The 21,948-nt window shown below is 40.4% G+C and overlaps 1 protein-coding gene across 3 annotated transcripts in view; it reads right to left on the reverse strand.

Moving 5' to 3' along the window:
• Positions 1–21,948, reverse strand: part of RASGRP3 (RAS guanyl releasing protein 3) — an 89,403-nt gene that overhangs the window by 21,805 nt on the left and 45,650 nt on the right. Inside the window, exons 4-13 of one of the 3 annotated variants that reach the window (XM_015064220.3) lie at positions 19,286–19,480; positions 18,200–18,302; positions 16,941–17,003; positions 16,245–16,376; positions 14,852–14,999; positions 13,238–13,411; positions 12,741–12,857; positions 10,441–10,716; positions 4,036–4,113; positions 122–238 (exon numbers count right to left, since the gene is read on the reverse strand). In XM_015064220.3, coding sequence (XP_014919706.1) covers positions 122–238; positions 4,036–4,113; positions 10,441–10,716; positions 12,741–12,857; positions 13,238–13,411; positions 14,852–14,999; positions 16,245–16,376; positions 16,941–17,003; positions 18,200–18,302; positions 19,286–19,355 — 1,278 coding nt within the window. In that variant the 5' untranslated portion in view covers positions 19,356–19,480. Of the gene's footprint in view, positions 1–121; positions 239–4,035; positions 4,114–10,440; positions 10,717–12,740; positions 12,858–13,237; positions 13,412–14,851; positions 15,000–16,244; positions 16,377–16,940; positions 17,017–18,199; positions 18,303–19,285; positions 19,481–21,948 lie in introns of those variants that run through there. The other 2 variants (XM_027033537.2, XM_053201033.1) reach the window with 2 other exon arrangements.

Consider the following 21,948-nt stretch of genomic DNA (forward strand, 5'->3'; position numbering starts at 1 on the left):
ATCCTACCTGCCAGAGGGCTGTTTTCATTGACTTCAGTTGATTCTTGGGCAACTGTAGAATATTCTGGGAAGAGAAAAGGGCCTTCTAGTGCTAACTCTCTACTCTCTCTCAATCACTTACCTCAACTAATTTCCTTATGTGCTTGTTGATGACTGTGGGGTCTGGCTTTGGCATCACTCCTGATGCCCACTCCAGGGGCACCACAGGCTTGGTGGGTGTTGTCGGGGAGGTAGGCTGCTGACAGGGGGGAGAAACACACTTTTCAACTTTATCTTAGACCTTAAGTAATCAGGGGACACTGAGAAAGACATACACATTTTTATGTTAATAATACAGTAAAAACTTACATATGTATCACTTAAATGTTCTGAAAACAAACATCTTTTGTCAATAGAATCTAATCTATAACTAAATACATATTTGGAGAGTGTATTTTGTTTAGCAGTAGTCTAGATTCCATTTTTTTAAGTGGGAAAAAGATACTGTTCTCTCATCCCACTCAAAAATTCTATCCAAGTTCCCCAAATATTACTAAAACATCCTTAAAACCTATATAATAATCCATACAGCTTTTTGTATAATGCAAAATATATAAAACACCTGTTATCTAGTTCTTTAATACCTGGTGTTGATAATAAACTAGTAGATGTTCGCAGTAAATGGGCCCATGTCAATGGCCAAGTTTATGTTCTCATGCTGGCATCTCTTTCAATATGCTTAAGCGCTTCTCACTATTTGTCTAATTAGATCTTTCTAGCCTCTTTTGTGAACTTGCTTCCTCCATATGTTTTCCCACTTTCCTGCAAGACATTTTCACTAAATAATGTGGCCAAGATGGTAGCAATAATGCATAACATGTTTACACAACACAGAGGCAAAACACAATCCTATCGGGAGACAAGCCAAGAGTGCAATGTACTTTATTCCTCTCCCCAGGACCTTCATTAAATGTAAATATTTTTGCTGGTGCATACATGCAAATCTGTTTTAACAGGTGTTTATTTGATACTAAATTGGGGACAAACATGTTTGCAAGAGTGACTGTACTAGATTTAAACCCTTTGCAATGTTTTGAGGTGGGTGTTGCTGGTATCCTTTGGGCTACCAACAGGACCAAAAAGTACTTGCCATCTGGATATGATCACCAACACATAGGCTCACTCACACATCATGACTCTTTCTATCAAGCTTTTCATTTTGTTCATCTGATGAAGGATAAAGCCACGGTTCCCAAACTGTATAACGAGGTGTCCATCCAGAACACTGCAGTGGACTCTCAGGGATACCAAAAGATATTTCAAACTCCCAAGGGAAATACAGCAGTACTCAGTATTTGTTAGACACCATGTAAACTACCAGCTTGAAATAGTTTACAGTTCACCCATTAGATCATGCTGTATTTCTTTCAATGGTATCAAATATTTCCAAAGCAAAAAAAAAAAAAAAATCAATGTGGAACAAGAAAAAAGGTAGCCATATTCAATCTGATGACAAAATTTAAGATATTGTTTCATGCCCAACAGGCACACACATCCATTAGTAAGTAATTGTAGTTTTTAAAGAATTAAAATATTTTTTTATTTTTTTAATGTTTATTTATTCTTGAGACAGTGAGGAAGAGACCAAGTGCAAGAAGGGGAGGGGCAGAGAGAGACACATACACACAGGATCTGAAGCGGGCACCAGGCTCTGAGCTGTCAGCACAGAGCCCAATGCGGGGCTCCAACTCACAAACTATGAGATTATGACCTGAGCCAAAGTCAGCCACTTAACTGACTGAGCCACACAGGTGCCCCTAAAATATTATTTTGATTTCAACATATGTGTATTGTTTTTTAAAGTGGGTTCTAAGTCATTAAAACATTAATATATGTTAAGCTGTTTGGACCTAACTATTCTATACGTGGAATTGTTAGGTATTTCTTTTGACCTAGAGGTAGAGTGAAAAAACTGAGACACCAAATAAAACACAAAGAACCAGTGAGACACGAGTGTGCCCTGTGAAGAGAAAAAGGTTCATGGTGGGACTTTGGTGAGGTCCACCAGCACCAATGGTAAGCACACTGAAGTTACAGGCTCTTGGTACCATCATCCTGACAGGAGCTTGTTCTCCAGTAGCAGCATGTGTCAAACCTAAGCGCAAAACAGAGTGACAAGCCACTTAAGATAAGAGGCAGTAAGGGATTGGGAAATGTGTTTTCATAGATTCATAGAATTTTAGCACTTGGAAGGGACTTTGAAAGATTCTGCTTTACAAAAGATAAAAAGATTTTTCTGTGTTTGATGGAAACATCTTCTGAAATTGGCCAAAATCTATCCTGAAAACAAATGTAAAAGGCACAATTCAGGCAAGTGTACCTTGTTCTTACCATGTTCCCATATAAGAGGTGGCAGGAAAAGGACAGGCAACCTCACGCAGTAGAAAAGCCTAGGCATTGGGGCACTTGGGTGTCTCAGTCAGTTAGGCGTCCAACTCTTGATTTTGGCTCAGGTCATGATCTTACAGTTCATGAGACTGAACTCCACGTTGGGCTCTGCACTGACAGTGTGGACTCTGCTTGGGATTCTCTGTCTCACTCTCTCTCTCTCTGCCCCTCCCCCACTTGTGCACATGCGCTCTCTCTCTCTCTCTCTCTCTCTCTCAAAATAAATAGATACACATTTAAAAGAAAAAAGCACAGGTGTTGAAGACAGACAGGCCTGAAGCCACATCCCAGTTCTCCCACCTACTGGCTATTAGTGCTCCGTGTGAGACACCTATGCTCATCAGACTCAGTTTCCTTAACAGAGTTAAAGAGATAACATGGATATGATGCCCCACCAGGTGCCCAACAACCACCTGGTAGCAATTAAAGTGCCCTGTTCCAGGTAAAGGAAGGTGTGGGCAGGTGGAAATGCCATGGGCACACACATAGCTTGCCACACCATGCTCAGCCTCTTCACAACAAAGCAAAGGAATGAGGAGCTCACAAGTTGCTTTTTTCCAGTAACTTTACCTTTCTCTCTAGCTCTTACTCATGCTAACTTTGCAGAGGCTAGCCTTCATGCCTCCATTTACCTCTGCTGTATCTTCCCACATGGGTCTGTCTTCAGTGTCCCCAGGAGATGGGCCTCTGGTAGGGGAGCTGAAAATGCTGATGGAGCCAGCACACTCACAATTTTAAGAACAGACGTTACCAGGTCAACTAACTCAGACTCAAGTGCACACCCTCCCTGTACCAGAGAACAGCCCTGCCTCTTTGGGGCTGATGCTGCAGAGTCAGAATACAGGGACAGATTGAAGGTCCAAGTCACTGGCAACATCCCAAGAGTTCAACTGGTAAGGAGGTAAGTCATGAGACCTTTATCAGAAACCTGATCTTAGGATACAAGTCCAAGAGGCAAGTACAGACATGTTTTCCTTGAACATGCAAACCTCATCCTCGCTGCAAATTTCAAATTTACCCAGGTATTCTTTTATGAGTGCAAAACAGATCTAAGATACAGTCCGCTCACTAAAACTAATAATTAGTGTACATTCAGTAATGCAATTTCCTCAATCTTATCATAAAATGTTTCTTTGCTAAGAGTCAGCCATTAATTGAGACACTATCCAATGTGATACTGAAATTCTGAGTTGAGTCCATCATTAGCAGAGAAATTTGTGAATTATGATCAGGGTATTTAAAATTGATTAAACTTCATTTTATGCTGAATGGGATTTTATGTTGAAGAATCTAAAACGCTATTTCACATTAAGATGCATTCTCTTTTGTTGAGGGGGAGGACCTATAGGTAGTCAGGCTCTCAGAGGAGACACAACACATAGATGATAACAAGAAAACAGAGTAATTGGAAATAATGGTCTTCTTTGTTAGCCTCTGATGAAGAAATCATACTCAAACTGTCAGAGCTAAGCTGTTCCACTGGCAAAATGGAATACAGATTTTTTAAATTCTTCAGTCTTCAGATCACAAAGCATCACTGTAATAGCCAATTACTGTAAATGACAATCAATGGTGTTTGGCACTGATCCTTAGAAAAAATCCACCTACCGATTTAGAATTTCTAGGCTCCAGCACCAGTGACAATTTGTAAATATCATCTTCTGTGTGATAGAGGTCCAGAGAGAGCTACAACAAATTAGAAAGGATAAATGATGATGTTGGATCACATTTACTTATTTATTTACATTGCTGAAATATTTTCAAACCAAATGTTGAAGCTCAGGTCTAATAATATGAGAGAATGCAGAACATTAAAAAGATAGCATGCAGAGGCAGAACATGAAATTTTTAAACCAAACACTTTAGCATGGTCATCAGCATCCTATGTGCTATATCAGATGTGTTTATATCAACAAAAGGCAACATATTTGAGCTATGAAGTAAGATGCCCCCACTCTCAATGCTACAGGAATTGCTCAGAGAGGCAGCATATAAAGCATGAAGGAAGGTTCTGGAGTCAGTTGGGCCTGAGTTCAAGTCCTAAGCCTACCACTGGTAGGCTTGAGCCAGTTATATCTTCTCTGACACTCATTTGCCACATCTGTAAAATGGAAATTATCATAAAAATCCCTACTAAATTGAATTTTGATCAAGATCAAATGGAATACTTCATGTGAAATACTACACACACAACCTGGTACACAGTAAAATGCCAAGAAATGTTATTTGGTGTTGTTGATGTTACTATTATTATGACAGCTGTTACTACTAATAATATTATTATGTGGGGGGGGCGTGGGAAGGGAGGTCACTGAAAACAGAAATGATCAGGACAGAGTCACAGAGGACCTTGTGAACTAGGACCTAACTGGGACTATTCGGACAGAGAAAGAAGGAGAGAAAGATCAGGAGAGGCAGGGACAACAACTTAGACCAAGATTGGAGTGCATGAATGAAATCAGTAAAAACTAAAATGCATGGTCCTATTCATCTAAAATAGAAGGCATGAGACTTAAAATCAGCCTGGATGAGTCTCACCCACACCCTTTAATGTTAAGATACCAGATGAATCATGCCATTTCATCAGCAGTGAACATAAACAGGTGCCCTGTCCTTTCTTCGACCATTGGGGATGAAAAATTCTATTTAACATATTTGGCCTAAAAATAAAAACTTAATGTGTATGGGTGTAGAGTGAGGGAGAAGCACAAGAAGGATGAAGTGGGAGAAAACTCAGAGGCAAAAGATGTCTTTCAAGGATTTATCTTGCTTTCATTTTTTTTTTTTTTGAGAGAGAGAGAGAGAGAGAGAGGCAGGTGAGGGAGAGAAAGGATCTTAAGCAGACTCCAAGCCCAGCACCAAGCCTGACACGGAGCTCCATTTCATGAACCATGAGATCATGACCTGAGCTGAACTCAAGAGTTGGACACTTCACCAACTGAGCTACCCAGACGCCCCTACAACATTTAAATTAAGGATTGCACACATCAGGTCATATACTGCTTTATCTAGACTTTGTCACCTAAAGATTTTTTCTAAACATAATGAAATTGACTTGACTATAAAACTGCCCCATCATCATTTCAGATCTTGAAAATCCTACCCACAAAGAACAGACACTATATCCATCTTCCATTAAACAGTCATTCCTACCTCCAAGGAGGAGAGGAACCATCCCCTAGTGCCTTTACAAACAAATGCCTTTACAAGGTAGCTCATTATATAAAAGAATGAAGTGAAATGCATGAAAAAGATCTTTTGGTAGAAACACCGGTATAACAATGTCTTATTTGCCAAAACCGTCTTCGCAGATGTAATCACCTTGGGACCTTTCCTCTGAGCTCAACAATAATAAAAATGTGTGATAAGTAGAATGTGACACTGGATCTCTGGGTTAGGGAGGTGACAGGGAGACGTGGGGTCCCTGATGAATGGGAGAAAGCCACTGCTCAGGTACAGCCAATTTTTGTCAGCTTGACAATTGACATATCTTCTCATTTGTCAAGAGAAGCCAGAAATCTGGAGTTTTACATGAAATATCTCAATTTTTAAATCCTGGCAACCAACATAAAATTTTTATGATTCTGTGTAGGCCAAATAAAACACATCTTGCCAATGGCAGTTGCCTGCTATTTTATAAATTCCACGATGGAAAACTCTACCGGCTTTTAAGCCTCACAGAAGCAGGCAGTGCATCCATTGCCATCTTTTCTGCCTCTATAATCCCAGCCACAGTTTGCTGCCTTGCATTGTGAACATTCCATAGGGAGAAAATCAAGTCACTGTTTCCTTCTGGATTCCTTGTTATCAGGAGTTGATCTGGACTTCGATGAGCATGCCTCTGTCCTACTGATTCGGCCTTTAATAATGAATGGCAGTGGTGCCTGCTGGAAAAAGGATGACAACAGTGCCAGAACATCTGACCAGAAATCCAAATAAACCACACACTGAGTAGGGGAGATGCTCTCTCAAAAGACACAGAACATCCGTGGTAGTTTCATACATCAGATGGACAGATACCAGATCCTATGATGGAAATGTCTTCTCCAAATGTTTGCCCTTAATTTATTAGTGGTGATTTGATCCTGAGCAAGTTATTAGCCTTTGTGGGACTCAGTCTTTTGGTCTTTAAAATGGGAGGCATAAATAATAGCTCCTTCCCAGGACCTCTGTGAAGATTAAATGAGCTAACATGCATTCAGTGGGGTTTGTGTAGCGGGCCATAGAGATGGGCATTGCATGGTTGGCTTCCAGTCAAATGCCACGGTGCTCATCAGTGAATGTATTACTCCTGCCATCTTCTGCTTTCCCAGCCATGATCCTACCTACATGCATTCTCTCATCTCCTCTGGATTTTACAGCCCTGTGCAGAGCAACATGTTTTACTTCCTCCACAATTTTTTTAAAATAATTAGAGGCAACTTGTCAATGGAATCTCAAGAATGCTTGCTTGTGTCTAACATATTTTGAGCTTGGAGAATGGTCTGAATCACTGTTTCATGTTGCTGCATTTACACCCAAGCCTATCAGCAAAGATGGTTGTGGATTTAGTCTGCACATTAAGACCTATGTCGCCCTGACTAGAGAACTGTAAAATAAAACACACTTGGTCATCTCTTATTGACCATTTTTGCAATTCTTCGTCTTCTTCTTCTTCTTCTTCTTTTTGAAACTGTAAAAATACAGGGGGCTTTCCAGTTATTTGCATATACTCAGAATGGTAAAAGTAACTGATAGATCTAAAAATACTATGAAAAGAATCAGATGATTTCGTATACCATAAAGTAAGAAGCATCAGCTTTTAAAGCTTCTGGTTCCAGGATTAGGATCACAGTGGAAAATGCCTTCTCTAGATTGTCCCTGAAAAGAGGAACAATCCAAAATCCACGTGTTTAGTGCTGGGGTCTCCCTTCCTTCATGTGCCCAGGGCTGTTCAGGGGCTAAATTTACAATGATAAAAACGGCACACAGAGTCTCTGACTCATAGATTTTGTTCTGTAATTAATTCCTTCTTTAGCCACCCATGAAGAGGGAAGGAGAGATTACTTAATTTTTACAGATGCAAAATAAAATATATAAAAAATAAATAAAATAGATGTAAAATAAATCAAACAGAGTAAATGCCCATCACTGAGAGACAGAGAGAGAGAGAGAGAGAGAGAGAGAGAGAGAGAAATACCCCCACCCCAAGCTGGGATTCAGAAGTTCTCCCTTTGCAAGCCTTTTGTCCTTTAGAAGTCTGTTTCTTCCTTTGTAAAATACAAAGGGACAGGGGTGATGTTACACTCTCTGCCCTTCCCAGGGTCCCTCACAGGGTGTCTGTGTATATGAAATATATGTGAAAATGCTATGAAAAATGCAATCAGTTATTACAGAAAGTCCCAAGGTTGCTATGCAGCCTACCACATGGAGCAGACATTCCGTAATTGTTGATTTATTTAAGAGCTCTCATTTTCCATCTTTCAGGGCTCTCAATCATGTATTGGCTTTCTCACCTGGAGCCATGTTTAGAGGCAAATAATCACTTCAGGTAAAAACCTGACCTAGAATCTTGGGGAAAAATGAATGGAGACATGCTGCACTTATGGATGCTCTCACAGCTTCTGTCAGTCAAATGGTTCTAATCCTAACACATATCTGCTTCATGAGATGGCCACTGGGCTCTAGTGAACACCTGATGGGAATCTCCTTTGTCTGCATTGAAGAGATTAATCTGCTTGTGGCCAGGAAGAATGAATGTATATTCCTGGGCAATGAACCTTCTTGTTGGTTGTAGGGAAGGAGGAGGGGTCTTGGCTTTAAACAGAAACTGCCTTGATCGATGTCCATATGTGGGACTGTGCTATCTGAGGAGCCACTGGGCTGGAACCACAGTATCAGATTGACACCAGGCTCCTTATTCTCAAGGGGCCACCAGTCTTTATATCTAGAATCACAGAAGTTTAGAGCTGGAAGAGATCTCACAAATGAGCACAAAATCCCTTATGAAAAGACCAAGGGCAGGTCTAGCTAACAAGGAGACAAAACTAAGTAACTGCACACACACAGCTAAAAGCTTGATCTCCTGCCCAGGATTCTTGCCACTGTACTACACTAGATAACATTGTTGTCCTAAATACAGTGCTTGGTGGCTTCCATATTTTCTTTTAATACCCGAGAGGGGGTGGGGCGGGGATTGATTGTGTTGTCATCCTTTTTCTTTTTTCTTTCCTTCCCAGGCAGAAAAAAATATATATTTCTTAGCCTTTATTTCTAGGGTTCAAATTTTCCATTTGCACCCAAAAATTTCATTCAAAATCTTTTGATACTTCTCTAAATATCTGTCATTATGTTGCTTCATTCATAACTCAAAATTAATTCCCCTACTCCATCATCATCTTTTGTCGGGATGAGAAAATGCCCAAGCGTAGGCACCTGCTCTATGACACTCTCCTCCACGTAGTGAAGGTAGCCTGGACACAGACAGGTGGAACTTCAGCTGGTCTGCAGACATCACCTGTGCCTGTGGCTTTGCTGTCTGATTGGGGCTGCAACTCTGGTCACTTATTCGTGGAAACAGATTTACATGGCAAATGATTCATAAACGCAGGTGCCTGGATTATTGAGAGGGTTTTTCCCCCCCAGTAGAGAATGTCTGTGTGTTTACTGTTTGTCATACAAACTCAGTCCCAAGAGATTTGTGTTTCTGTGTGTCAGCCACTTCTGCTTTATGCTAAGGTACAGCTGGTATTACTCCATGCACTTCAGGGGTTCTGTGCCTTGGTAAACAATCATGTGTTCTAGGAACAGTGTGTGAGAAGGTCTAGGAACCGCTCCTATGCCAGTGCAGTGGTCCCAGAGGATTTAGGCCCTCAGAGCTTCAGAAGGAAATTGTTTTCATTTTCCATGGCCACGAATGGAAAAGAGTCAATTCAGTATTGCAGTCAAGTGTCTGAAGCTTCCGTATTATAAACCCAAACAGGGAAGTTGCTTCTCCATTTGTTAAACAAGGGTGAAAGAATTTGGTTATGCCTCTTCCCCCTGACAAGGCAGCCATCAATGGGGTAGGTTCTCTCCCATACACCTGTTGTGTCTAAAAGCGCTGGGACCTAGAGATCAGCCACGAATGACAAAAAATATGAATGCTAGTTGAATTTCATCTGTCTGACCCACAACATTCCTAAACACAGCATTCAGTTCATCTGTTGAGCTCCTACATATGCCAGGTATCATGAGAGGCAGTGGGGATATGGGATATATATGGCAGGTAAACAGGAAAAAAAAATCTAATACAAAATGATACCTCCCTATGGTTAAGAAAGTATAAAGGTCAAGAGCCACACATGAAGCAGACACTTACTGCTCTGGAGAGGAACAGAGAATGCTCCAGAAAGACAGAAGGTTTTGAATTTGAGCTAGTCACAGGGGTGGATAGGGAAGGGATTTTCCAAGAAAGTGCAAAGGCCAGGAAGCAGAAGGCAGCAGTTCGTGGTGGAAAGCCCAGTGTTCCTCAAAGGCAAGTGTGATGTGGCATCAGGTGATGACAACCCAGGATACATAGACAACAAGTCTAGAAGGGCCTCAAAGGCCAGGCTGGCAAGGGGAGGGTGGCAGTGGGGACAGGGAGATCATGGAGGAGGACCAGGTATTATCCCAGGCTTCAGCTATGCTGTGCGGGAGGGCAAAGGGAAATGGATGAGGTGAGGCCACGTAGAAGGTGGTGATGAGCTAGACTGGTGTGACGAAGGAGAGTGAGGGGCTGAGGGTGGAGGGCCTCTCCAAGAGCTCTAGGAGCAGAGCTATAGGGGTGGTACCTAGGCTCCTCAGGACAAAGGAAAATTTCTCTGTCCCGTGATTATAGTCTCAGCTCATGCCGGATATGGGGCTGGGCTCCCATCCCCTCACCCACCCTTTCAGATCCTGCCCCATCTACCAGCCCTGCATGCAACCTGGTGAATGACCTTCAAGGACTTTCCCGCATCCCCTGGGAAGTGAGAAGAGCTCTCAGCACAAACTCCTGTCTCCTCAACTCACCGTGAGCAGGTTGATCAAATCCATGTTGGGTTCTAAGTGGTGGGAGGCATTCTGCAGAGACACCAGTTCGCTGAGGGTAACGGAGAGCTGGTGCATTTTTACAATGTTAACTTTGTTGTCCTCCATCCAGTCTGGGAAAATGACATGGACTGCTATCAAGTCTTTCAAGTGGACGCCAAGGATGGGAATCTTGAAGCCCTCGCAGTCGGCAAAGGCCTTGCGGTAATTGCAGTAATTGCCGTTGGAGGAGACCAGCTCTGTCATTTCGTTCCAGTTCTGGAACAGATGGAAAAGTAGGATTTTCAAACAGTCTTCCCTCCTACCCACCCCCAGGCCCTGCCATGTGTGGCTAGGAAATTCCTCAGCCACTGAGAGAAGTATCAATTGCACGAACACTGATGCAGGGAAATTATTAACCTAGAAAAAGAAAATTAGAAAAATGTCCTGGGCCTGGCTATATGAGCTAGACAGTGTGTTCTATTCTACTGCAAAACAGAAACTGCCCGCACCTCTGCCTTCCTACTGGGGCTGGTAGGGTGTTAAAAAGCATCAATCATCTAGAAGTGTTTGGCAATTCATGGAAATACTACAGTCCACAAACATAAGCATGTATTGTATTAAAATACAGTATGTAGTATAGTACAGTTGTTGTTCTAAGAAAGTTGCATTCAAGATATTACTTAAAGGTTAACCTGGAATGGGATGGGGTAGGAAAAGCCACACCGAGGTATGAGATAGCTGTGGTTTGGGACTCTGCCACTAACTAGACAGGTGACCTTTGGCAAGTAACTTCATTTTGAGGGGCCTCAGTTTCCTTTTTTGTAAGAAAGAAGATTTCAAATAATTTTTGAAGATCCACTGGTGGTTCCAAGCCTCTAAGAGCCTCCACTGAATTCTTACTCATCACAATGTGTAAAATGTGTTTTGCTCTTTACTTGAAATTCAGTACGAAGCTCAAGGAAAATAAGACACTTACATAATGAACCCCAGTATGCTTAGAACGAGTGATATGTTTTAGGTCAGAGAGCAACACTTCTTGGCTTACAACCTCCTGTTTACCGCTGGTTGCCTAAGAGCAACCAGACCTTCCTCAATTTTGATCAGTCTACAACTTTCTGAAAGCAGCCCTGTGACTCAGATGGAGCTGTCTCCATTCCTAGGCCCAAGTTTGGGTTCTGATTTACCATCATTATAATTCCATCCCTCTTGTTTGTGATTGGTTCAAGAACACAGAGGTAAGCCAATCGGTACATTATATTCTTCTAGCAATTGTTATTGGTCCAGGGGTGAAAATGTGACCTGAGATGGTCCAATCTGCCTAAAAACAACGTCTTTCATTCCATGGGGGCAGGGCTGAAGGCGGAAGTTTTCCCTGTCTCCGACTTGCAGACAGCCCAATCAGGAGAAAGGCCGATCTAAGGAAACAAACAACTGATACTGAAAGGTAGGCAGAACTACTGAGCCAGAGCTCTAATCAGATTATGCCTGGAGTTGGCCCTGCTTTTTGTACTTCCAGGTATGTGAGATGACCCATTGCCTTACTGTCTAAGCAATTTCAAGATTTTTTAAAACTTATAGCTGAAAGTGTCCTTACTGATACAGCACACTACATGCTTACAAAGAAATCTTTTCCTAAAGATGAAATGTTCTTTTTCACTGACAAAGGAAAAATATTATTATTGTGGTCTGGAAACAAATATGGCAGAAAAAGCTCAGTTTAAAAAGACAAAGATCATTGTTTAAAAAAAATATATATATATATATATATATATATATATATATATATATATTTTTTTTTTTTTTTTTTTTTTTTTTTTTTCCTGAGAACTCAGCTATAAATCTGAGGGATTTCTAGACAAGGTCAACATCTCTCTCTTCCTTTGTATCTGTCCACTGTGTTTAACACTGTGCTATGAATACAGCAGGTGTTCATTGACTTGATTTGAGGAGAGTAGGGTAGGAATGATTTGTCTTATTTGCCTTGTACGCCCTGTGTGTGTCACAGTGCATATCACATAGTTAGCACCAAGTGCATATTTGTGGAGTACTCACAACTGCAATATGTTAATGGTATTCTTGTTGGGACACTTGGTATTCTTAAAGGCCTTCTTATTGGGACACTTGCCACCACTTCCAACCTGTTTTTGCCAGTGGTGTGCCTATTCCCTTCCTATTTAATTCCCCATGTGTAACCAACCACTGTCTAGGAAGAGAACTTTCCCCTTCTGATAGGAACATCCTATCCCTAAACAATTTACAAATAACTTTTGTACTCAGGATTGGAATTTAATCCATCATACCTTTGTAACTTCTGAGGAAAGATGAGAATGGGTCTCCTTGAGGCGTGAGATAGAACTATGACTAAGGCCTCCCACCACTGCCATCAGAGTGTTAAAATTTTTGAGCTGAAGGAGCTTCTGCAATAAAAAAAATTACCATCAATACTTTGTAATAATTTTTCAACTATTCCAGCCTCTCTGACGTACAGGTGAATGCACTATTTTAATAACAAGGATCTAGGACAAATAATATCAATTTAACATGAAGCACAAATGCAATCCACCAGAAAAATATATCCATCATTTTACAGAAAACGTTACAACGAATGCTTCCAAGTATTACCAATTAAAGGCAGTCTTCGTGCATGAGAGAAGTATGATGTTCACCACCAGATATTATGAATACTTTAATTGTCCTTTATGGTGTGAACCCCAAATTTCTTTGATGACTTTTCTCTAGAGGGAACAAACATCTAGAATCCTTTAAGAACCCCAGGCTAATGCCCAGACATACATACCTTGGCAACATTGATAAACTTTGTAATGACTTCTGCCCTTTGCTGGGGGGTTGGTTTGCTAAGAACCATCAACTGGACCCACTTAGAGATTCCATTAAATAAAGCAATAGATCTCTCCAAGGTTGGGTTATTCTCCAGGCAGCCATGGATGACATAGCTTTGGTAATCAGTGAACTAGTAAAGGAAGATTCAGAGACTGAATTATAATGGAGTCTTTGTAAAATCAGAAATTAGAACGTTGTGTGGAAGATGTGAGACTCTGTTTCATAACAACATAATGATTTCTTTCATTTCACATTTATGATGGTATCTTACACATTTGAATATACACGTACCCTTAACATATTATTTTGCTGTGTTTCACTCCACCATACACAGATACATGCTTACACATCACAGTGTTGGACAGGGCGGGAGGGACAAGAGTCTAAGTCACATTCCAGTGAATCTCAAATTTGCTGGATCATAAGATCCACCTGAGGCATTTGCATTATAACATATTGGTTTCTGGGGACACTTCAGACCTAAAGGATCAATATCTCCAAAGGAAGAACCCAAGAGTCTTCATTTTTCACCCACTACTTGTGATTCCAACAGCCAGGCAAGTCTGAGATACAATGGCACACATTAAAGAAAAGGAAATGAATACAAATATAATGATTTCAAGTCAGAATAATTTTGTACAGTTTTTTAAGAAAAAAGAAGAAGAAAACAATAATTGAAGTAAGGCAGCTCCTTAGCAAAACAGACACCTTTTGGGGGAGTCAGCATGGATGCCACCAAATACATGTGAGCCTTCTATCATGTAAACAATGCAGGGGGTTCCCTCTGATGGCCTGCCAGGAAGGGATCATTAAGGTCCTCTCCAAATAGGATTATTTTGTGAAAAGAATCAGTCTTTCAGAAATCCATACTTCTAACCTCATGTTCTTCTTTGCAAGTAATAATGTAATTAATTTCCTGGCACCTTGGAAAAGAAAGAGTGATTGCCCCAGAGCTTGGTGAGACAAAGCCTGATCGTGAGCCATTGTGGAAATAGTCTCATAACAAGTAAATAGAGAGTAGGTGGCTAGGAAGAGACCACAGTCAAGAGGAAGAGAAAGGAGGTGGAGAAGGAACACTATTAAGATGGAGTAGGAAAGAAAAGTTTAATTCTGGCTCTCTATATCTGGAAATAAACAACCTGATGTGAGAGTCTCATCAAAGCCTACAATTCTTATTCTCAACCTATGCCCGTAATTAGGCATTTATACAAATCCCAACCTAAATAAATATGTCTTCCCTCAAATGGAGGGCCTAGCAAAACATGTTCACTTGGGAGAAGTCAATGGAGCTAAATAAACCTTGAATGGTTAAATCTCCACTGAGTATTTAGAAAATCATGCTTTAATCGTATGAAAGGAGACATTGAAAATAGCAACAGATATATAGCTCCTAAGCCATAAAATAAAGGCAGGATAATATTTATCTTTGGTTAAAAGGGATTGTTCCTGTGAATTAAGGGCACTTTTCCAGTGGAGCACAATGACAGAGGCTGCCAATATGAAAACGCAGCTCTTGGGAAAGTTGGCATGGTGGTTGTTATCCTTGGAAGAATAAATGTCAGTTTCTTACTGAGATCCTTCTAAAAGATTTATGCTCCAGAAAAGTGAGGTGCTCAGCCAATTCAATGGGCTCCAGATGGTCAAACAGCAGACAGGCTTTTCCCTTCTTGGATACTTTTTTCCTCTGTGTGACTCTTCTCATCCAGTCATAGGAAGGACTATAAAAGAAACAGTGAGTCTGGTCAATGTGCTGAAAGGCCATTTCACTCAATGGAAGTTATTAACCTACTGACTCTGTAACTCTTGGCCTGCTTCCAGGAGCTTGCGCGAAATACACGCCCTGTCCTTCATATTTGAAGAGAAAACCACTGACCCACTGCCAATAGAACATAAACTTTGAGTTGTTTTTCCAGACAGGGTGGGTTTGCACCGATCCATCCAGAATTTCTTACTTGCTCTTTCTTGTGACCAGTAAGGTTTGGATCACAGGGGAGAGGTCAGGGTTAGGTGTATAAATTTGGCAGATTATCAATATATACGATGGTGATTGAAGGCACATGAAAACCACCTGAAGTTGGGTTCTTACACATATGGATTATCTGAAAAATTCGTTATAAAGACAGAGGACTGACCTCACTGCCAGAGATTCTGATTTACTAGGAATGAACCTGAATAATCTGTATTTTTAACAACATCCCTAATGATTCCTGGATCATGCACTGTTGATCAAGACTCTTAAAGAAGTATTCTAGGAAAATGGACCAGAGTATGAATGCCCAGGACACAAAAACATATATTTGCAAGACGGATAACCATACTTAGGGCCATTGCATAGTTTTCTCTGTACAAAGTTAACTAGTAGATATAAAATGCGAATCTAATTAGCACTGAGTTCCTAGTAAATGAGCTAACCAGTTCATGGCAAAACAATGGTCAACATTTGTAAAGCCTCAGGCTGATCTCAGAAGCACATAGCACAGGGCTTCTCAAACTTGAATGTGCACATGAATCGGCTAGTGCTCTCTTATTAAAATGCAGTTTCCAATTCAGCAGGTTTAGGGTGGGGCCTGAGATTCTGAATTTCTACTGAGCTCCCATGTGATGCCAGTGCTACTGATCTACAGGCCACACTATGAGTGGCAAGGACTTAGGAGACAGGAACTAGACTTAGTAACTAAGTACTCAGCATCTATTACATGCCAAATGCTCTCTTACTATGCATTTATTGGATGCTCATAGTAGCCCCATGACCAAGGTACTATCCCCATTTTATACATAAAGAAATTGAGGCTTGGAAAGATGAACTATGTCCAGTGGGGCTGTGCTTATTTTGCAGCAAGACTTTCTTCACAAGAGCACACCTTGATTCTGAAATAGTATGGACTGAGGTCAAGCGGGACCATCACTATTCCATCCCCTCATCATGACTCATCATGTTTGAAAGAAGCTTGTGCCACTCTTACATGCTGGATATGTCGATGAGGCTGATGTGTTTTTCATACCCTAGTTGGCTAGCTACTTCTCGGAATTCTTCAGTCATACGGATCAAACCAAGGTCCAAATTAAACTCTGCAGGAAACTTGAGAATCCAGTACCTGAAAGGCATCAAATATTTTTGACGATGAGAAGATTTCAAGCTAGACCTTTATGGAAATTATTGTATCATTTTACAGATTACATTTCACCATAAACCCAGGACCATACCCCAAATTAGCAATCTCCTGTTCCCCTCCGCATGATACCAGCTCTCACTTTTCCCTCCTTCAATCAAGGACCCAAGTCTACCATTCCCTCTCTGAGTCTCTCTTTCTGACCCTAAGTCCTGAGTGTCTCTACTCTCATCTAAGTGCAGGAAACTCTTCTCCCAGTTCATGGCAACTACATGGGAAAGTATATGGTGGGGAAATAGAAAAGAAATGAATTTACTCTTTCTAACAGTTAGTTTCATTCCCTAATCACATTTGCTATGGCTTGACCTCTAAAAGAAAGAAAAATTCAACTCCCAGGAACAGAGGAGAGCCAATTTAATCAAAATCAGTAAAAGAGGGATAGGAGTCCATTCTATTGCCAAACTAGGTCTGCCGCTTGGGGAAAAAGAAATTATCAACAATTCCAGAACCATAAAGTAGAAGACAAATTACATGTATAAGTATATTTACCTCATGAAGTAGCAGATCTTTAACCGAAATTCATCACAGTTTTCTCCACTGGCATCTCGATACGTACACTAGTTAAAGAAAAAATCCTTGTACCTTGTTTCCTTTGCCCACACCTGCAGCTGTTTGACCAATTTAGATGAATTCCTAATAAGAAGTCCATACCAGGGACATGTGAGTTATATGGATGTTCAAATGGGGAGACAACAAGCTCTGATGATATCAGCACTGAATAATTGTAACCTATGCACTATTACACCCCCATATTGAGTCCTGGAGACTCTCAGACTACACTGAGGACCGGGATATTGCTCGCTTTCAAGAACCTCTGCTCAGGGTAAATGTCCCCTTACCCTCTCCAATATTCCCTTCTATCCTGAGGCTGTAGGAAGGATGGAGAGGAAAAGTAGAAAGTGGAGGAAGCTTGCAATGAGCCAATGGAAGCCCACATGGCCCTAATACTTGACAGACCCTCTGCCTATCAGGCTCCTACCCCGTAAGGCTTCCCAGTCATGTGGAGGCCCCTGGGGCTGGAAGCAGGCTGATAATAAACATTAGATCTCCAGGAATAAAACCTCCTTATACATGTGAGGCTATTTTGTCATTTTGTGTCATTTGGCTTTCAATCACCTTTTGGGACTGCACTGTGTACAAAAGTGGTAGATTGCTAAAAGCTCTTACTAGAATGGGGTTTCTGGGTCTTTTTGTTTGTTTCTTTGCTTGCTTTTGTATCAGAAGGAAATCTGAAATTAATATCAACCAACCGATTACAATAAACCTGTTAGACTGTTCTTTGTGTCTTGTCAACAAGGGAAAATGTGAAAACTTAGGTGGCATGTGTGCCTGATTTGTGCCTTATTTTGGTTGGCATTTCCATATGTCTAAACCATATCCTCTGTGTCCATCATTTTGCCATCCTAAAAGGAATAAATTAGGTCTTAAATAAGTGTTGACTATCCTTTCATTATACTAACAGCAGAAATGTTTAAGACAAATTAGAAACATTCAGCCTAAGCTTCCGTTTCATTGTATATCTAGTGATTATTTTCAAGTACAGCCAAAACACCCAGATGGATAGTCAACTCTTTGGTCCATCATGCAGATGCCTTGTGTAGACATCTATATATATATATCCACAAAACAGCTGGATAACTGACTGAAGACTGTTTATTCATCTTAATTTACCAGCTTTTGTTAGACACTCTACTAAATACAGAACTTGATTTATGATTGTAAAAATTATGCAGTAGTTGAAAGGATATATGCAGAGAAGTTTTTCTGCCAATTCAGTGGAAGATAAATACCATCGGTGCATCAGTAGAACTATTCTTGGCAAATAACTATTGTTCAGCTCTCCATTGTCATCTGTTAAAAAAATAAAATAAAGTGAGGGGTGAGGAGACAACAGTATTACTCTTTTTCTGATATCAGTAGAGAAACATTAGTGTCAAAATGTCTCATAGACCCAATTATTGTTTGGGTCTTCCTTGCAAGTTGAGTGAATAGGTAGGTCTCACCCTCCCTCTGGTGTTAGATTGCCAGATTTAGCAAATAGAAATACAGAACACTTAGTTAATCTCAATTAAGGTAAACCAAAAATAGATTTTTTAGCATAAGTATATCCAATGCATTATTTAGGATGTACTTACACTAAAAATGTACCTTATATGAAATTCAAATTTAACTGATCATCCCATATTTTATCTGGCCACCCGACTCTGGTCTAACACTTCCTATAATAATAAATTAAAAAAACAATTAAAAAACAACCCCTTTGTGATTCCATTTGTGCAAAGAATATCCTGAAATGCTGAAGTGGATACATAAACAACATAAAAAGCATGTAGCTTAGTAGAAGGTACAAGTCATATAAACAAATATAGAATGCAGCAGATTGTGCTACCCATGCTTGTCTGAGACAAAAGACTGAGGAATAACCATAGCCCCATATACCAAGTACCATAAGAAAGTCCCAAAGGGCTGTGGGAGGAATCAATCCACACTGCTGACAGCGGGGATTAGGAATGGTAATATGAACACCTGAAATGGCAACTGAGATGGTCCCTGAAGCAAATTTTAGTGAAGGAGTGTAATAAAGGTGTAGGCATAGAAAGATGCAAGGATGTCCCAGAAACATTAAGTGGACCATGTGGCTGGCATATTAGCTGTGGGAAGTAAAGTGAAGAAGATGCAGAGAGGGCAGTGATCCTGGGGGAGACAGATTGGGGTCAATCAAAAAGGACTCAAATCCAGAGGTGGAGATTGAATTCTGTTTCACAGCAACACTTGCACGTGAAAAGGGGGATGTCAGAGCATCAAGATACGTAAAAGGGAGAAAACCCTCATACCAAACATCTCAATGCAAGTGCTCAGCAGTTCGTCTAGTGTTGCTGCTTTTCCAAGTCCACTTGACCCCATGGTTATTAAACCGTTGTCAAAAAACTAGATACATTTTCAGCAATAGGTAGACCATCTCCATAATCATGCAACTTGGTAACGTTTGTGCTAGTACTGGTGTCTGTCCTTAGTTATACTCCAAGACTCTAAAGAAACAAGAAAAGAAAGTTATTAGACTAGAGTTCAGACCTCATTATAGCATTACTTTCCTACCGAAAAAGATAATGACTTCCATTGACTGCATCTTTTGACCAGAAAAGTATCAAAGTGACAGAGATAATATGTCAACCACCATGATGGCAAAATGCCTGCTGACCTGTTCCTTTGCCTGCAGGTGCCCCAGGACCACAGAAATGTTCTGTTAAATACCAGCCCATTTTGCAGTCGACATTGTGTTGATACAATATCTTAACTTTCTTCATATTCTTTTTTTTAAGTTTTTATTTATTTTGAGAGAGAGACCGTGCGCATGATCAGGGGAGGGGCAGAGAGAGAGGGGGGAAGAGAGAATCCCAAGGAGGTTCTGTGCCATCAGCATAGAGCCTGATGCAGGGCTTGAACTCACAAACTGTGAAATGATGACCTGAGCCAAAACCAAGAGTCAGACACTTAACTGACTGAGCCACCGAGGTGCCCCAACTTTCTTCATATTCTTAAGAGATAAGAGAGACATTCAAGAATATTATAAATGTTACTTGGTTTAATCTTATTATAAGTATATAGAAGGAGGTAAATTTTTTTAAATGTTTATTTTGAGAGAGAGAGAGAGAGAGAAAGAGAGAGAGAGAGCATGCACATGAGTAGGGGAAGGGCACAGAAAGAGGGAGAGACAGAATCACAAGCAGGATCTGAGCTGTCAGCAGAGCCTGATGTGGGGCTCGCTCTCATGAACTGTGAGATCAGGACCTGAGCCAAAAATCAAGAGACAGAGGCTTAAGTGACTGAGCTACCCAGGTACCCCAAAGGAGGTAAATTGTAAAGTGCAAATATATTTGTGAGAATTATCCTCAATGATCATATAAACATTCAACAATTGATTTAAAAAGTCTTATTTGCATGATTTCTCTAATAGTGACATTAGTACTAGTGGGAATAGTAATAAAAGTATTAACAATAATCTGTTGAACATCCACATTATAGATCAATCACCATACCACTTTCTAGATATTATCTAACTTGACCTTCATAATAATACTGTTATGACCAACAAAATAATATTTCATAACAATGCTTCATAAAAATAGTAATTATTATTCCCAATTTACAGATGAGGTCATGGGATTTGCAGAGATTCAGCAACTGGTCTAAAACTACACAATTATTAAGGCCTAGAATCAGGACTCCATTGTAAAATGAAGCTTTTAGTTTCCTTTTTCCCCTTTCATTGCTCTCCCAAGTATGGATATCATACATTGTCATGATTTTGCCCCCTAATCCAGTATGAGGAATATCACTCCTCCACACCGTATCAGAAAGTTGACATAGCCAAATGATCTGTCACATAGGTAGAAAAAATGTGGGGATGACAGCTTTCTCATTTTACATCACTGTCATAGGGGAAATGGGATTGGAAACCACCTCTGAGAGTTCCTTATGCTGAAAGCATTGCTGTTGGAGGCACCATCATTTTATTTCAGAGTCCTTGATGTGAGCTCCATATAGGGCTTAGAGAAGGTGAGAGCTCATCGTGATGTAAGACAGTTATCCACTTTGGGCAGTTTAATAGGTTAATGTGCCCACTGGGAATTAATCTCTTAAACTGTTTGAAGTCAGTGTCTTTTCTACTTTTGAAATTTATTTATTTAACAGGCAATCATCAAGCACGTGACAGACGCCAGGCACTGGGCTAAGCATTGAGGCTGCTGAGACGAACAAATCATTGTCCCATCCCTGCCTTCAGTAGGCTCAAAGTCAACTTCAGAAAGCAGACACATGAATGAATAGGGAAAAAAAGCTAACTTCCATGTATATGGTTGTGTTAGTTCAACGGGACCACCAAAGAGTGACATATGAGTGGGTCTGTGCAGTAGGCATATAACTCCAAAGGAAAGTTTTTACTGTGTATTATTTCTGTGTAAAACCATCTTCTTGTGCTGACGGTGCCACATTTAGAGCCTAAAAAGTAGGATTATTTCACATGTGCAGTAAAAATAACAGAAACACGGGATCAATGCTATCCCGCTTCTGCTGCTCAAACGATTTGTGAAAGGGAAATATTAAAGATGTCTGGAAGCAATTCTTTTATGTCTCTTAACCAACTTACCTTATTGGTGAGGCCTTTCCTGACCACCCTATTTAAAACAACAAGACCTCTCTCCTCACACACACCTCCCACTTGGCATGCCCTACCTCACCTCCCGGCTTTATTTCTCTTCATAACACTCGTCCCCATTTGATGTACTATATATTTTACTTGTTTATTTGTTTTTAAATCTTTCTAGCACTATAAACATAAGCTCTATGAATGCAGGATTTTTGTGTTTGTTCTCTGGCATACTCCCCAACTCCTAAGATGTTGTCTCTCATAGAGAAGATACTAAAAAAAAGCATTTGATGAATTAATGAATGAGTGGATGGATGGATGAAGAAATGAATAAAATAAAAATTGTAAGAA

This window comes from Acinonyx jubatus, chromosome A3, assembly GCF_027475565.1.
Source record: "Acinonyx jubatus isolate Ajub_Pintada_27869175 chromosome A3, VMU_Ajub_asm_v1.0, whole genome shotgun sequence".
Classification (NCBI taxonomy): domain Eukaryota; kingdom Metazoa; phylum Chordata; class Mammalia; order Carnivora; family Felidae; genus Acinonyx; species Acinonyx jubatus.